The following is a 14,926-nucleotide window of genomic DNA, read 5'->3' as shown; positions in this document are numbered from 1 at the left end:
GCTGAAATCGAACAAAAGCACTCAATATTGCATCTAAAATGTAAGTGACTTTAAGTGAATGTTAATTAATTGTTTATGAAACTGTCATATGAAAGCAGTGTCATTTTCAGTCGTGATGGTATTCAGGAAACAGCTTAAACGCTCTAGTGTTGTAATTTCTCCTCGAGAGGTTGCACGAGCGTCAACAGCGCGACCTTGTTATCATCATCTCATCATATATTATTATCCACCACTATCGATCCCCATTTACACTAAATTAATGCACAATCATTCTTGCATTTTGGTGTTTCGCTAGTTATTTTTTTGTTTTAATCAGGCTCTTGTCCGTCGGGCAAGTAAAATTATTTTTTACTTGTCCCTTCAAAAAATCCACTTGTCCCGGACAAGCGGACAAGTGTTAAACAAGCGTATGGGACGCTCAAAGGGTTTGGTTAGGTACTAGTAGAAAAGGATGAAGAAATTGAAGTGAGAGAGACAGTGTCCCAGATGAAGGGTTTTATTCTGATTATTTCTGCATGTATGAGGTATTACAGGCATTCATCTATACGGTATGTGTGGTCTACAATGAACAAAGAAACAAATGCAATATAAGTTTCTAATATAAACAGTATTACAGATAACATAAAACGAATATACTATTCAAAATGTGAGTAACAGTAAGTCAGGCTATTAAATGTTAAAGTTTGAACAATATAGAATGTAAACAAAACTTACTTCTTAATCATTCACTCACAGAACCACAAACATGCAGCTGTCCATTTTGTGCAAGAGACAAAAAAGTCAGTCTCTCCACCTCTGTATATATACTGCATGTGGAGACTTGTCCAGACATGTTCTGGGTTCAAGCTTAATAACTTATATACATAGATACCTTCAGGGGGATGTTGTTGGGCTTTCGGACAAGCGTTAATGTTGAGCCCTGTTCAATTATTCACCTTAATTATTCTTTATCTATTTAGGGCTAGTCCACACGTACACGGGTATTTTTATTACCGGAGTTTTTCAATCGCGTCCACACAAGCACGGTTTTAAAAACAAATCTGTCCACATGAGAACGCAAAACTATACGCTATGATTGGCTGCCTGATTTCCATATGGGTCCCATTCACTGCACCGATGCACATTGCACTGACTGAGGGATGCCATGGGCTCAAGTGAAACCCTTCTACAAGTTCCTTTGCTTTGGACTCAGTGACAGGTAACTGTATACACAGGTGCAGGGCCGAAGTGGACTGTAATAGCTTCACACACTTGCTTTAATATTTTGTATTATTGCATTCTGGCGCCTTTGTTCTGCAATACAATGAAATAACTGAACATGTATCTGTAGGATATACGTGTGATAAGCGCTGTTAGTGGAGTCCAGCGCATAGAATCGACTCACGTAAATCAAAAGGAGATGTGGAAAATCTGACGTCAAACAAAGGAGAGAACGGCGCACACTTCAATTTAAAAAAATGAAATCTCCGGTTTCACCATCTACACGACAACGCTGTAACCGGAGTTTCTAAAAATCTTCACCCTGGCCGGAGTTTTCAAAAAAGTCCGGTTTTAGTAACCGGATACAGCGTTTGGACGAACAGCCAAACCGCGTAGAAAAAGCTGCGGTTTTGAAAATACCCGTGTTCGTGTGGACAGGGCCTTATTGTGTCTTTTCTTCTCCACCTGTTTTTGTCTGACCCAATGAGCAATTTACTGTTCAATGGTCATGCCTTAACTACAATGTCTAGTGTTACATTAGTATTGCATCTTTCTCATGGGCATTTCCCAATGGGCATTTACATTACATTAGTTTCCCAATGGGCATTTACATTTCTAATGGGCATTTACATTAGTATTGCATCTTTCTCATGGCCAATCCCGTTAAGTTTTAAGTCTGAGTAAAATCTCTTTTTTAGCTAATAATTCTGCAAACCTTAATATGTTAAGGTGTTTTTCATTTCCAGCCTTCATGAACAATTATAAATAACTTATAAATGATTAAATTCAACATTTATATTAGTTAAGATTAATGTGGTTTGTAATTTGTAAAATGTGCCTTAAAAAAAATTAAACCGCACCATTGTTCATCCACAGTTCTGTAGCACTTGCACTGCAGTTCATCTCAAATCTGATGACGCATCTATAGTATGGTGTGTAACTTGAAAATAACGCATAAAACCGACAGGGCTGCGTTTTCCAAAAGCTTAAGTTGATCGTAGAACAATTGTCACCAATGGTCTCTACGATAAATTTAGGCTTACGATGCTTTTGGGAAACGCAGCCCAGTTCCGCTATTGTTGATCAGCGTTGCTACCTGTGTTTAAACTAAACCTATTTAAGTCTTGCCAATTTAAACATGCGCACACTCGCTGTGAGAAGATCTGTAATATAATATTGAGTTATCTTTCAAGTCTTGCGTTTGAACGGACAAACTCACAAAAAAAGTATGACATATCCATCTTGATGAGTATCCAAGCAGACATAGTCTGAATATGGCTTAAAGGGGGGGGTGAAATGCTGTTTCCTGCATACTGAGCTGTTTACACTGTTAAAGACTTGGATTCCCATCCTAAACATAGACAAAGTTTCAAAAACTAATGTTGGACGTTTGATGGAGTATTTCTGTGTCAAAAATACTCCTTCCGGTTTCTCACAAGTTTCGGCGAGTTTTTTTCGAGGATGGGTCGACTTGACGTTAATAGAGCGGAAGGTCCTTGTATGGGCCGTACGGGCTCTTCTCCCGGTAGGGTGCGCGCGCGCGTGACTAGAGCACGCTGTAAACAGTCTCTCAGCTGCAGATCCAGTCGTCCGTGAACGGCGCCGCGCTCCCCTTTATTCCTGTGCGTGACATCAAGCGACTTCAACGCTTCAGCACAGCATTCCGGGAAGGCAGCGCTGCATTTGAACCGATTTGAACGCAGAAATGACGGGAAGCTTCAAGGCATCGCTTCAGTCGCGTCTCAAAATGGATTTACACGCCACTGCTGTCACAGGACTTTACCAAATCATACCAAAGAAGTGTGTTTCTGACGGAGCGGTCCCAGCGATAAAGCTTCGATGGTGAGTTAACTTAAACTGCTTCAAATGTCTCTGCTATTGGCTACCGTCGCATGAGTAAACATCAGTAAACGACACGATCGCGTGATTCAAATGCGCTAACGGTTACTCCATTGTTGTTCTCTGTATAACGTTACACTAGTCTGACGTGCAAAACCGTTTTGCTTGCTACTTCTAAGGTCTAGTCGCATACAATAGTCCATAAACCGAATCATGTCCTCATACACTGCGAGTAAACACACAGAAATGTGGAGAGGCCATTAAATACAGTAACTTACATACCACAGAGACGGACGTCCTGCTGTTGCCGTTTCTCCTGTTCAATTTATTTCTCCCTCAGATTTGATTCTGGATCATTATCTGTATTAGCTGAGATAGCGATGGGTTTCTCCACGCTTGAGGACGTCACCGCTTTGCGCGCTTGTCATTCTTTAGCTCCGCCTACACGATACGCCTCCAGGCGCTCGGTTTTTTCCGGAAAGACTCGGTACAGCCTATATTGCTTTTATAAATATGATAAAACTAAAGACTTTTCGGAGATATGAAGGATGCAATACTACTCTATAGGTACTCAAGATTGACATGAGATTGACTGAAACTGAGTGTTTCACCCCCCCTTTAACTGAACTTTATACAGTCGAGAAAGACAACGCATATCTGTGCATTAGGTCTTAAAGGGACAGTAACCTTTACTACTGTCTGTTTAATGTCAAACAACAAAAGACGAGGACATTAGTCACTGCTCTTGATTGAATAACATTTGTATGTTTCATAAGGATTAATCTTTAAAGGGTTAGTTAACCCCAAAATTAAAATTGTCATTAATTACTTACCCTAATGTCGTTGGACACCCATAAGACCAAAGATATTCAAACATTTATGAATCAGCGTATTGATTCATGATTCGGATCACCAATGTCACGTGATTGACATTTACATTTACATTTAATCATTTAGCAGACGCTTTTATCCAAAGCGACTTACAAAAAAGGTGAGAGTAATAGAAGCAACGAAACAGACAAGGCCAACAACCTGTAATAGCTGTAAGAAATCTCAATTAATTAGAACAGTACACAATTTTTTTTTTTTTTTTTTAGACATCTACAACAAAAACTCACGTACGCAAAATGCCGAACACTGGATTTTGATAGCTATGATTTCAGCAGTTTTACTCGCGAGCCGAATCATGAATCAATACACTGATTCATAACCGCTCTAATCTTTATTTGAGGATTGAAAACAAACCCGGAAGAGAAGACAATGCTGAATAAAGTCGTAGTTTTTGTTATTTTTATGCTTCAAAAGATTCTAATTAACCCACTGATGTCTCATATGCACTACTTTGATGATGTTTCTATTCCCTTTCTGGACATGAACAGTATAGTGTGCATACACTTGCATACGCTCTCTGACTAAATATAAAATTTGACAATGAGTTTATGAATCTCATGTCCACATCAGAAATTCAAGATAAAAGTACCCTAAAAGTGGTATTTTTGACAGAATCCAATGAACCCACCCATACCACATGTGGACTCATCTCAAAGTGGAACCATGTGCAACTCACCAGCTCTGTCATTATCATCCTGTGACGCACTTATTTCATCTTCTCCATCTACTTTAGCAAACTCTGATTGTTCTGCAAGTTTTTCTCTTGAGTCGCCCTTTTTCTCGAGTCGTTATCTGCATATCTACTGTCATGATATTGTGATGGGCTAATTTCAAAACAAAGCTTTAAACCGTTATGAATTAGTGAAACGATTTATGGTTCGGATCACCAATGTCACGTGATTTTAGCAGTTTGACACGCAATCTGAATCATGAATCAATACGCTGATTCATAACAGTTCAAAACTTTTTGATATTGGCCCATCAATATATAAGTTGTTATTAAGTTGTTTTTGCGCCCAAACACTATTCTCTTGGCTTCATAAAACGATTGTAGAGCCGCTGTAGTGAGAAGGGCTTTGTAACGACGTCTTTATTGCCTTTTATGGGTCTTGAGAGAGGAAATGACATTGGTGTCAATGAAGGCCTTTCTTAGCCATTGGATTTCAACACTAATATCTTCATCTGTGTCTGAAGATGAACGGCCCTTTTTTTATTGTATTTTTTTTTTTTTTTACTTTCAGTGAGTTTGAAGAAGAATGACTCTTGGCTCTTAAAAGTATGATGTTGTAAAAAATGATTTAGCTAATGTTAATGCATTTGCACACTGAGCTGTTTAAAACACTGTTGTATTGCAACTGTTTAACAAATACAGTTTGATAATCTGTTACATATCTTGACTTTTTATGACTCTACAAGACAATCACACACAAGCAAAATGCTGCTTTGAATGGCTTAACTTTAAATAGAAACCACTGAGTTAAAGTAACAATAACTAATTGGATGGAACCACTGTCCATAATTGAAATTAGTTATTTGAGAAAAATGTCCTTGTTTTGGTTGAGTGAAACATATTTAGCCAGCTTTAAAGAAACTAAAGCATGTTCACTAAACTTAACCAGTTAAAGTTACAGGGAAGCAATTCCATTGATTAAGTTGGACATTACCATTTCACATAGATTCTTTCTCTTTCAGTTGTGTTGTCACAACACAAGGAGCTTACATATATTCAAAAAAATTATTCATGTTAACACAAAAGTAATTTTTTTGAGTGCTGTTTGTGGTCTTTAGCTGCATAAAGACACCTCTCCACCCCATACAATCAGTAAAAATCCAACTACTAACATGGCCAAGACCAAAGCTGTCCAAAGACACTAGAGACATAATTGTGCACCTCCACAAATAATGTGTGCACTGTTAAAAAATGTACCGTACAATATACAGGAATTGTACACAACCTAACAAATGGAGCGAAAGAGAGAGAGGAAGAGAGGGGGAGAGAGAAACGCACACAGCCAACCTACAGGGTTGGCACACAGCATATGTGCAGGTCCGTCTTAAGTTTGCCAATGACCATTTCGATGATCCAGAGGAGTCATGGGAGAATTATGACCAAAAACGTTTTGGTCATAATTCCACTAAATGTGTTTGGAGGAAGAAGAATGATGAGTACAATCACAAGATAGCATCTTGCAGTTGACATAGCTTTGTGGGATGCACATCCAGGGCACAAAGCTCCCGTTCCACCACATCCCAAAGATGCTCTATTGGGTTGAGATCTGGTGACTGTGGGGGCCATTACGTTGAGCTCATTGTCATGTTCATGAAACCAATTTGAAATTATTCGAGCTGGAAGTAGTCATCAGAGGATGGGTACATGGTGGTCATAAAGGGATGGACATGGTCAAAAACAAAGCTCAGGTAGGCCGTGGCATTTAAACGATGCCCAACTGGCACTAAGGGGCCTAACGTGTGCCAAGAAAACATCCCCCACAACATTACACCACCACCACCAGCCTGCACAGTGGTAACAAGGCATGATGGATCCCTGTTTTCATTCTGTTTATGCAAAATTCTGACTCTACCATCTAAATCAAGAAAGAAATCAAGACTCGTCAGACCAGGCAACATTTTTCCAGTCTTCAACTGTCCAATTTCGGTGAGCTTGTGCAAATTGTAGCCTCTTTTTCCTATTTGTAGTGGAGATGAGTGGTACCCGATGGGGTCTTCTGCTGTTGTAGCCCATCCGCCTCAAGGTTGTGCGTGTTCTGGCTTTACAAATGCTTCGCTGCATACCTCTGTTCTAACAAGTGGTTATTTAAGTTAAAGTTGCTCTTCTATCAGCTTGAATTAGTCGGCCTATTCTCCTCTGACCTCTGGTATCAACAAGGCTGTGGCAGAGGGGGCGTGGTTCAGCGAGGTCTGCAGCGGGAGAGAGAGGCGGGAGACGAGCGGTAAGTGAGTGGTTGGACACAAACTACCAACACCTGTCTCTCATTCCAGTAATTGGCGCGGGGAGAGTATAAGAGCCATGGAGAGATGGAAGCCAGTGAGAGAGAGAAGGACTACTGACGTGTCCCCCAGAGTTCCCGGATGATCACAACACGGAAGTGATTATGACAAATGTTTTGAGTTGAGCGTGCACTGTGGTGCAAAGAGAAAGTTACCTTGAGTTTACCAATAAAACGTCAGTAGTCCAGCCGACCCGTGTCCTCTTCCTTACCCCACACACGATCCTCTACACTGGTGCCGAAACCCGGGAGGAAGAAGGACCCACGCCGCCGCCATGCAGACAACACCGTCCTCCACGCCATTTGCGGACATCATCACGTCCCTCGCGGTCCTGCACCGTGAACACCATCAAGCCCTGCTGGACCTGCGCATGGATCAAGAGCGCCGCTTCCAGGCGATTGTCCAGGCCCAGCAGGAGGACCGCGAGAGGTTCCGGAGCTGGACGGAGGTTCGCGCCGGAGCCACCGGGCAGTCAACCGTCCCTTTGACTGTCCCCCTGCACAAGATGGGACCGCAAGATGACCCGGAGGTCTTCCTGGAACTGTTCCAGAAATCCACGGAGGCCTGCGGGTGGCCCCGCGAGCAATGGCCGATGCGCCTAATTCCGTTACTGTCTGGAGAAGCCCAGGTGGCTGCCCACCAACTTCCGGTCGTGAATCTCCTTGTCTTCAACGATCTGAAGTGGGCCATTATCCAGCGGGTCGGTCAGTCGCCCGAACAACACCGCCAGCACTTTCGGTCTCTGGACTGGGGCGATGCAGGCCGGCCCTTCGCATTGGCCCAACAGCTCCGGGACTCCTGCCGCAAATGGCTCCTGGCCAAGGGAAGCGATGTGGACAAAGTGATCGATCTGGTGGTACTGGAACAGTTCATCGCTTGGCTGCCAAAGAAGACGGCCGAATGGGTCCAGTGCCACTGACCCACGTCGCTGGACTCGGCCATCAATCTGGCGGAGGACCACATGGTGGCGTGCCCAGGGGTCGGCGAAAATACCACCACTAATTCTCTCTCTCTTCCCTCCCCTTCTCTCTCTCGCCCTGTCCCTCTGTCTAGGTCGAGACCACCAATACCTCCACGGGCCCTCCCCCGGAGCCGGGGCCAAGGCTACTTCGGGTCCTCGATGGCTCCGCCCAGGGGGGAGGGGCCTACGGCAGGCGGAGGAGACAGTGTTTCCATTTCTACGCTCTCTCCGCGCCAAGTCTCCAGCCCACTCCCCGCCACCGGAGCGGCGGGTAGGTCTGGGCTGGCCTGTTGGTGTTGCGGCGACCCGGACCATTTTGTTGACCGGTGCCCAGTGATGGAGGTGGGGATGATGGTCCGGGTCCCAGACGTTCCCCAGGTCACCCCCGGTCACGCGGGTGAGTACCAAATACCTATGAGTATCGAGGGGGGTACTTACCAGGCCTTGGTGGATTCAGGTTGTAACCAAACCTCCATCCATCAAAACCTGATTCAATTGGGGGCATTGGATACAAGCCGCATGGTTAAGGTGCGGTGTGTGCACGGGGATGTGGTGGAATATCCGGTGGTCCCAATCTCTATTCAATTCCGGGGGGAAAAGCATAGAGTTGAGGTGGCGGTTAGTCCCAGTATTCTCTTGGACCGGGATGACTTTCCTCTGGAGCAGTCCCAGGATGAGACATTAAAACACGCGTGTCAGCAGGTCCGTGCCATCAATGGCCAGTCTCTCCGACCTGCTCTTCCTCTCTTCTATCCGTACTTTGCCATTATAAAAGATCGGTTGCATCGAGTGACCCAAGACGCTCGGACAAAAATAGATACAACCCAGTTGTTAGTTCCAAAGAGCCGCAGGGAAATGCTTTTCCAAGCGACTCATACGAATCATATGGCGGGACATTTGGGACAGGCGGCTACACTGAATCGCCTCATGACCCGATTTTTCTGGCCAGGCATTCATGACAACGTGCGCAGGTGGTGCGCGGCGTGTCCGGAATGTCAGTTGGTGAATCCACTGGCCGCCCCAAAAGCGCCTTTGCGCCCCCTTCCATTAATGCAGGTCCCCTTCGAGAGAATTGCGATGGACTTCATCGGGCCATTAGAGCGATCCGCACGGGTACACTGCTTTGCACTAGTCATAGTGGATTATGCAACGCGGTATCCGGAGGCAGTAGCCCTCCGCAACATTTCTTCGAAAAGTGTTGCGGACGCGCTGTTTCGTCTTATCTCCTGGGTGGGGGTTCTGAAGGAAATCCTCACCGATCAAGGCACGGCTTTTATGTCACGTACGTTACGCGAGCTGTACGGGTTATTGGGCGTTAGATCGATTCGAACTAGCGTCTATCACCCACAAACAGACGGACTGGTCGAACGGTTTAATCGCACGCTTAAATCCATGATCCGAAAGTTCGTACAGAATGACGCCAAAGATTGGGACAAGTGGTTAGAACCCCTCTTAGAACCCTTCGCTGTGCGGGAGGTCCCACAAGCCTCCACGGGGTTTTCTCCCTTTGAGCTCCTCTATGGACGCCAGCCCCGAGGGGTACTGGATGTCCTGCGAGAGGCTCGGGAGGAGGGGCCTTCTCAAGGCAAAAACGAAATTCAATACGTGCTGGACTTGAGAACAAAACTCCACACTTTGGAAAGGCTATCAAGGGAGAATTTGTTACAAGCCCAGGACCGCCAGAGCCGGCTGTATAACAGGGGAACGAGACTACGCAAATTTTCACCGGGAGAGAAAGTACTCGTATTACTCCCAACGTCTAGCTCTAAATTAATGGCTAAGTGGCAGGGGCCGTTTGAGGTCGCACGACAAGTCGGGGATCTTGATTATGAGGTTATACGGTCCGATAGGGGAGGGGCGCGTCAGGTATATCACCTCAATCTCCTCAAAAAATGGAATGAGGCCGAATCAGTGATGTTGGTGTCGGTGGTCGGGGGAGAGGAGGATCTCGGCCCAGAGGCGAACATCAAACGACAATCTTTCGCTCTGGCCCCAGGGGGAGATCACCTCTCACCGTCCCAACTCACTGATTTAACAACGTTACAGGCGGAGTTCACCGACGTGTTCTCGCCTCTACCGGGCCGTACAAACCTCATTCAGCACCACATTGAGACCGAACCGGGCGTGGTAGTTCGCAGCCGGCCGTATCGCTTACCTGAACATAAGAAAAAGGTGGTTCAGGACGAATTGAGCGCAATGTTAGACATGGGAGTAATCGAGGAATCTAACAGTGACTGGGCCAGCCCGATAGTTTTAGTTCCGAAAACCGACGGCTCCGTCCGGTTCTGCGTAGATTATCGCAAGGTGAATGCTGTGTCAAAATTCGACGCGTATCCAATGCCACGGGTGGACGAGCTGTTAGATCGGCTAGGCACGGCTCGCTTTTATTCGACATTGGACTTAACAAAGGGCTATGCCCTTGTCTCCATTGTCCAAAGAAAAGACGGCTTTCACGACGCCATTCGGTTTACACCAATTTGTCACCCTTCCTTTTGGATTGTTCAGGGCACCCGCGACTTTTCAGCATCTCATGGACCGGATTCTCCGGCCCCATGCGGCATATGCGGCTGCCTATCTAGATGATATTATTATTTTTAGTCATGATTGGCAGCGGCATATGCAGCATTTGAGGGCCATCCTGAGATCGCTGAGGAGAGCGGGGCTCACGGCCAATCCAAAGAAGTGTGCGATTGGGCGTGTGAAAGTGAGGTATCTGGGCTTCCACTTGGGGCATGGACAGGTGCGTCCCCAAATTGATAAGACTGCTGCGATTGCGACCTGCCCGCGCCCCAAGACCAAAAGAGGTAAGGCAGTTCTTGGGGCTGGCGGGATATTACAGACGGTTTATTCCCAATTATTCGGATCTCACCAGCCCTCTGATTGACATTACTTAAAAGGAGGTGCCTGATACGGTCATATGGACGGAGCTGTGTCAGCAGGCCTTCACTCAGGTAAAGGCTGCTCTATGTGGCGGGCCGCTATTACACTCTCCTGACTTTTCTCTTGTAGCGACTCAGGCGAATCAAACACACAATCGCCAGTTACATTTAACAAATATGTTTTGAATGCTTTGTGCTCAGTAACAGACCTTCCCCCAACACAACAGAGAAAGATTCTCCGTTACCCTGGAAACCATCTGATAAGATGTTTTATGGCCCAAAAGAATTTGGCCACAGAAAAGTGTCTTAGACACAAAGACTTTAAGACACGAGGCTTGTAACACACCCGCTTTTGCCTCAAATTATAGACAACCATCTATAAATGAACATGCACCCCAGGACATTGTATGTAAACACATAACTGTCTTGTAAAATGTTTCTTCTGTATGGTATTTTGCATCTTTTTATCTTTGTCTTAACAAATTACTAGTTCAGATAACCTCATATATGTCATGTCTCCTATCAAATTAATGCTCACTTCACGACTTACACTTCCATGTATATCACTTATTCAGAAAATGCTTTGTGTGTTTGTTGCATTAATTAGAATATGAATGGTCAGAGACCCACTGATTCAAGTTTTGGAACAAAGAGCCATAAAATCTGCTGAGGAATTTCCCGCCTGGAAATCCCAACAATCTCATTGGTTAAGTCTAACCCTGGAGGGTGGGACTACGCCCAGACCATAAAAGGAGGCGCTCGGATGCCCTCCTGCTCTCTCTTCTTCTGAAAGTCTCTTCCTCTTCCGAAATGCTCTTGTCTTCTCTCCCTGGCTGAACCAACACGTCCCCCCAAGCAGGGAGGGGCTCCAGACACAGAGCCATGTGCTGTGTGGGACCAGAAACCGAGGCCCACCACACTATGGGGCCAACAGGCCTCGGCTCTTCCAAAAATCTTCTCTTCTACAATCCAATCTTCAACAACCCTTTGCTCCTCGCTTCATCAACTTACTAGCCCCACGGGCCTTCTTCAGGAGGAGAACACGAAGCACCGCTAGAGAAAAAGCTGCTTCCCTCCCGACCTCGGAAAGAACCACCGGACACGCAGGAACACACGCACACACGCGAGAAGCCAAAACGAAAGCAAGTATTCTTATTTTTCCAAATTCAAACTGCTGTAAAGAGGGTGTGTTATTTTCCCGTTGGGACAAGTTAACTCCGTGAAGGTTGTATTTGATGAACTGAAGGAAAGCTGCTTCTTACCCCTAATTCTTTGTCCCATCTCTCTCTCTCTCTCTCTCTCTCTCTCTCTCTTTTATCTCTCTCTAATTTTAGTCTATTCATTATTCTCTTTTATATATTCTTTCGTTAATATCTATATTTCTACTCTCTTGATGCATATTTAGTGTGTACTTTCTGTGTGAATCGTAGTGTTATTTTTAGTCTGTGTTTATTAAACCTCCAAAAGACATTTAATGAGTTGAGTCTGTTGTTCTCCCACATACACAAAGTCAATGAAACTTACGATCTAACGTTACCTAACTGCTCATGCTACTATTTTAGTAAAGTAAACTGTATGACCATTTGAAATATTGAACTTGTCCTGATCAGTAAAGTTAATGTTTCTTATGCGCTCGTAAAGCAGTAATCCCTTATTGAGAATTGATTTGAAAAGTCTATAACTAATTTGGTGGACAAACTTAGTAGGATAATTTCAAGCAAGTCCGTAAAGGGTTACTTGTATTTAATTAAACATTTTTCCCTATCGGAAAATCTTAATACGTAATGAACAACTGGCAAATTATATTCATAAATTCATGAATATTGAATATTAAATCCCTTATGAGTTAGTTATTCCCCGAGATATTAAACTCATAGTCATTGTCGTTACACTCTCCCTTTTCTGTTGCAGACTGACGCGTCGAACAGGGGGTTGGGCGCTGTCCTGTCCCAGGAGATGGGGGGGGGGGGGCTATGCTGTACATTAGCCGCAAGCTCTCAAAGAGAGAGGCTAAGTACAGCACCATTGAGAAAGAGTGCCTGGCGATCAGGTGGGCCGTTCTCACCCTTCGCTATTATCTCCTGGGACGGGAGTTCACCCTCTTTTCGGACCATGCCCCGCTGCAGTGGCTCCACCGCATGATCACCCGTTGGTATCTAGCTCTTCAGCCATTTAAGTTCAAGGTGATCCACAGGCCGGGTGTTCAGATGGCGGTGGCCGACTTCCTCTCCAGGAATGGGGGGGCTGCAGGCCGGATGGCTCCCCGGCCTGAGACGGGCGGTGGGGGTATGTGGCAGAGTGGTTCAGTGAGGTCTGCAGCGGGAGAGAGAGGCGGGAGACAAGCAGTAAGTGAGTGGGTTGGACACAAACTACCAACACCTGTCTCTCATTCCAGTAATTGGCGCGGGGAGAGTATAAGAGCCATGGAGAGACGGAAGCCAGTGAGAGAGAGAGAGAAGGACTACTGACGTGTCCCCCAGAGTTCCCGGATGATCACAACACGGAAGTGATTACGGCGAATGCTTTGAGTTGAGCGTGCACTGTGGTGCAAAGAGAAAGTTACCTTGAGTTTACCAATAAAACGTCAGTAGTCCAGCCAACCCCTGTGTCCTCTTCCTTACCCCACACACGATCCTCTACAAAGGCATTGAAAGAATGGTGTGAAAAGGGAAAAACATCCAGTATGCGACAGCCCTGTGGGCGAAAATGCCCACAGGACTACCGCATACTGGATGTTTTTCCCTTTTCACACCATTCTTTGTAAACCCTAGAAATGGTTGAAACTGAAAAACCCAGTAACTGAGAAGATTGTGAAATACTCAGACCGGCCTGTCTGGCACCAACAACTATGCCACGCTCAAAATTGCTTAAATCACCCAGGCGCAGTATGGAGCACGTTCTTAGTGGTCAGGTGAACTTCACTGGATGGCCAATTTCAAGTGTATTTTGTGAATTTTCAAAATACAAAATACTGTATTTGTATCTAAATAAATTTTCTCTCACAGTATTTTGTATTTTTATTTTTAATATTTTTATTTTTCGTTACAAAAGATAAAACACTTAAAGAAACAGCTTTTATGGCATTTTGCATAATGTAGCTTAAGGGCCCTATTTTTACGATCTTAGCTCATGGTCCGAAGCTCATGGTGCAGGTGCACTTAGGGCATGTTGCTAGTTTAACAATGGTAAAAAAATTGTCTGCATGCCCGGCGCATGGTCTAAAAGAGCTGTACCTCATCTCTTAATGAGCCATGTTTTAGGCTTAAGGTGCAATAAATCAATCAGCGTCTCATCTTTCATTCCCTTTAAAAACCAGTTGTGCTTGCACCATGGCGGATTTGCTTTTTTGTAATATATAATAATTCCTATAGCATATACATTACCCATTAATTGTGTTGGATGCCATTGTGACCCTGTTTGTTTGTTATCCTCCCTTTTGTCTGTTTTAGTTATGCTACATAACTGTCACATGACCTCATTTCATTGCATGTTAATCTTAACATTTATCCATTTTGAGTAAAAATCTATTAAAGAGTAAAGTTCAGTAAATAAATGAGATAATACTCTGTTTTTATTTATTATCTTGAACTGATAGGATTCTTTGACAAAAGCATGTCTGAAATTAGACCATGCACTCTGAAAACATTCAGTAATCTGTCAAATCTGCATATTTCTCATGCATTCCTGTGGTTCATTTGGCTCCTCTGTGCTAAGGATGAAAGTCCAGCTCCGGGTTAAGGTGCTGCTTGAGCCAGGGCATCACAGAGAACACACTGATGTGGAAGTCCCGGGCATCTAGAGGCCGGTTATCTCTGACAGACGTTCTTTGGTCACACGTCTGCTTAGTGCCCCAGCTAATGACTGCCACCTGTGGGAGAGTAGTAGAAGTCAAATGACTTGAGAAGTTTGTTAGCCTGGTTAAAACAAGACCATTCTCAGTAGTAACTGAGTTATGGTCTGGCAAAGCTTCATAGACAAATTAATTTTAAAAGGGTCGTCACCAACGGTCGATGACATATGCAGAGCGACGGAGAAACATCTGAGACGGCAATTCTCTGTTTGTGATTTCGAGGAAGATGTTGCAATGTTTTCTGACGACTTTTGCCGTTGTTTTAAAAGAAATATGATAATAGCTGGTGTCCACCAC

The 14,926-nt window shown here is 44.6% G+C and overlaps 3 protein-coding genes across 3 annotated transcripts in view; 2 read left to right on the top strand and 1 right to left on the bottom strand.

Annotated features, from left to right (window-relative positions):
• Nucleotides 1-5,687: 5,687 nt before the first annotated feature.
• LOC137084034 (uncharacterized) lies at nucleotides 5,688-8,294 on the top strand. Its single transcript, XM_067449943.1, has 2 exons — nucleotides 5,688-7,006; nucleotides 7,232-8,294. The coding sequence occupies exons 1-2, from the start codon at nucleotides 6,959-6,961 to the stop codon at nucleotides 7,856-7,858; spliced, it is 675 nt and encodes a 224-aa protein (XP_067306044.1). The 5' UTR covers nucleotides 5,688-6,958; the 3' UTR covers nucleotides 7,859-8,294.
• Nucleotides 7,901-10,898, top strand: LOC137084033 (uncharacterized). Its single transcript, XM_067449942.1, has 2 exons — nucleotides 7,901-10,105; nucleotides 10,568-10,898. The coding sequence occupies exons 1-2, from the start codon at nucleotides 7,901-7,903 to the stop codon at nucleotides 10,655-10,657; spliced, it is 2,295 nt and encodes a 764-aa protein (XP_067306043.1). The 3' UTR covers nucleotides 10,658-10,898.
• A 3,434-nt stretch (nucleotides 10,899-14,332) lies between these two features.
• Nucleotides 14,333-14,926, bottom strand: part of si:ch1073-280e3.1 (complement factor B) — a 75,012-nt gene continuing 74,418 nt past the window's right edge. The window contains exon 19 of the mRNA XM_067449941.1: nucleotides 14,333-14,647. Coding sequence (XP_067306042.1) covers nucleotides 14,489-14,647 — 159 coding nt within the window. The 3' untranslated portion in view covers nucleotides 14,333-14,488. The remainder of the gene's footprint in view (nucleotides 14,648-14,926) is intronic.

This window comes from Pseudorasbora parva, chromosome 8 (genome assembly GCF_024679245.1).
Source record: "Pseudorasbora parva isolate DD20220531a chromosome 8, ASM2467924v1, whole genome shotgun sequence".
In the NCBI taxonomy this organism is placed as follows: Eukaryota; Metazoa; Chordata; class Actinopteri; order Cypriniformes; family Gobionidae; genus Pseudorasbora; species Pseudorasbora parva.
Note: the sequence above shows the minus strand (reverse complement) of the source record. Positions and strands in the feature narration are given on the sequence as shown.

What these genes read in the sequence shown, in the direction of transcription:
- LOC137084034 (XM_067449943.1), top strand. Translation starts at nt 6,959, where the DNA reads ATGGAGAGATGGAAGCCAGTGAGAGAGAGAAGGACTACTGACGTGTCC. An exon ending in GAAGGACTACTGACGTGTCC is followed by an intron (nt 7,007 to 7,231) that starts CCCAGAGTTCCC and finishes ACAACACCGTCC; the next exon opens with TCCACGCCATTTGCGGACAT.
- LOC137084033 (XM_067449942.1), top strand. Translation starts at nt 7,901, where the DNA reads ATGGTGGCGTGCCCAGGGGTCGGCGAAAATACCACCACTAATTCTCTC. An exon ending in AATTGAGCGCAATGTTAGAC is followed by an intron (nt 10,106 to 10,567) that starts ATGGGAGTAATC and finishes AGCGGGGCTCAC; the next exon opens with GGCCAATCCAAAGAAGTGTG.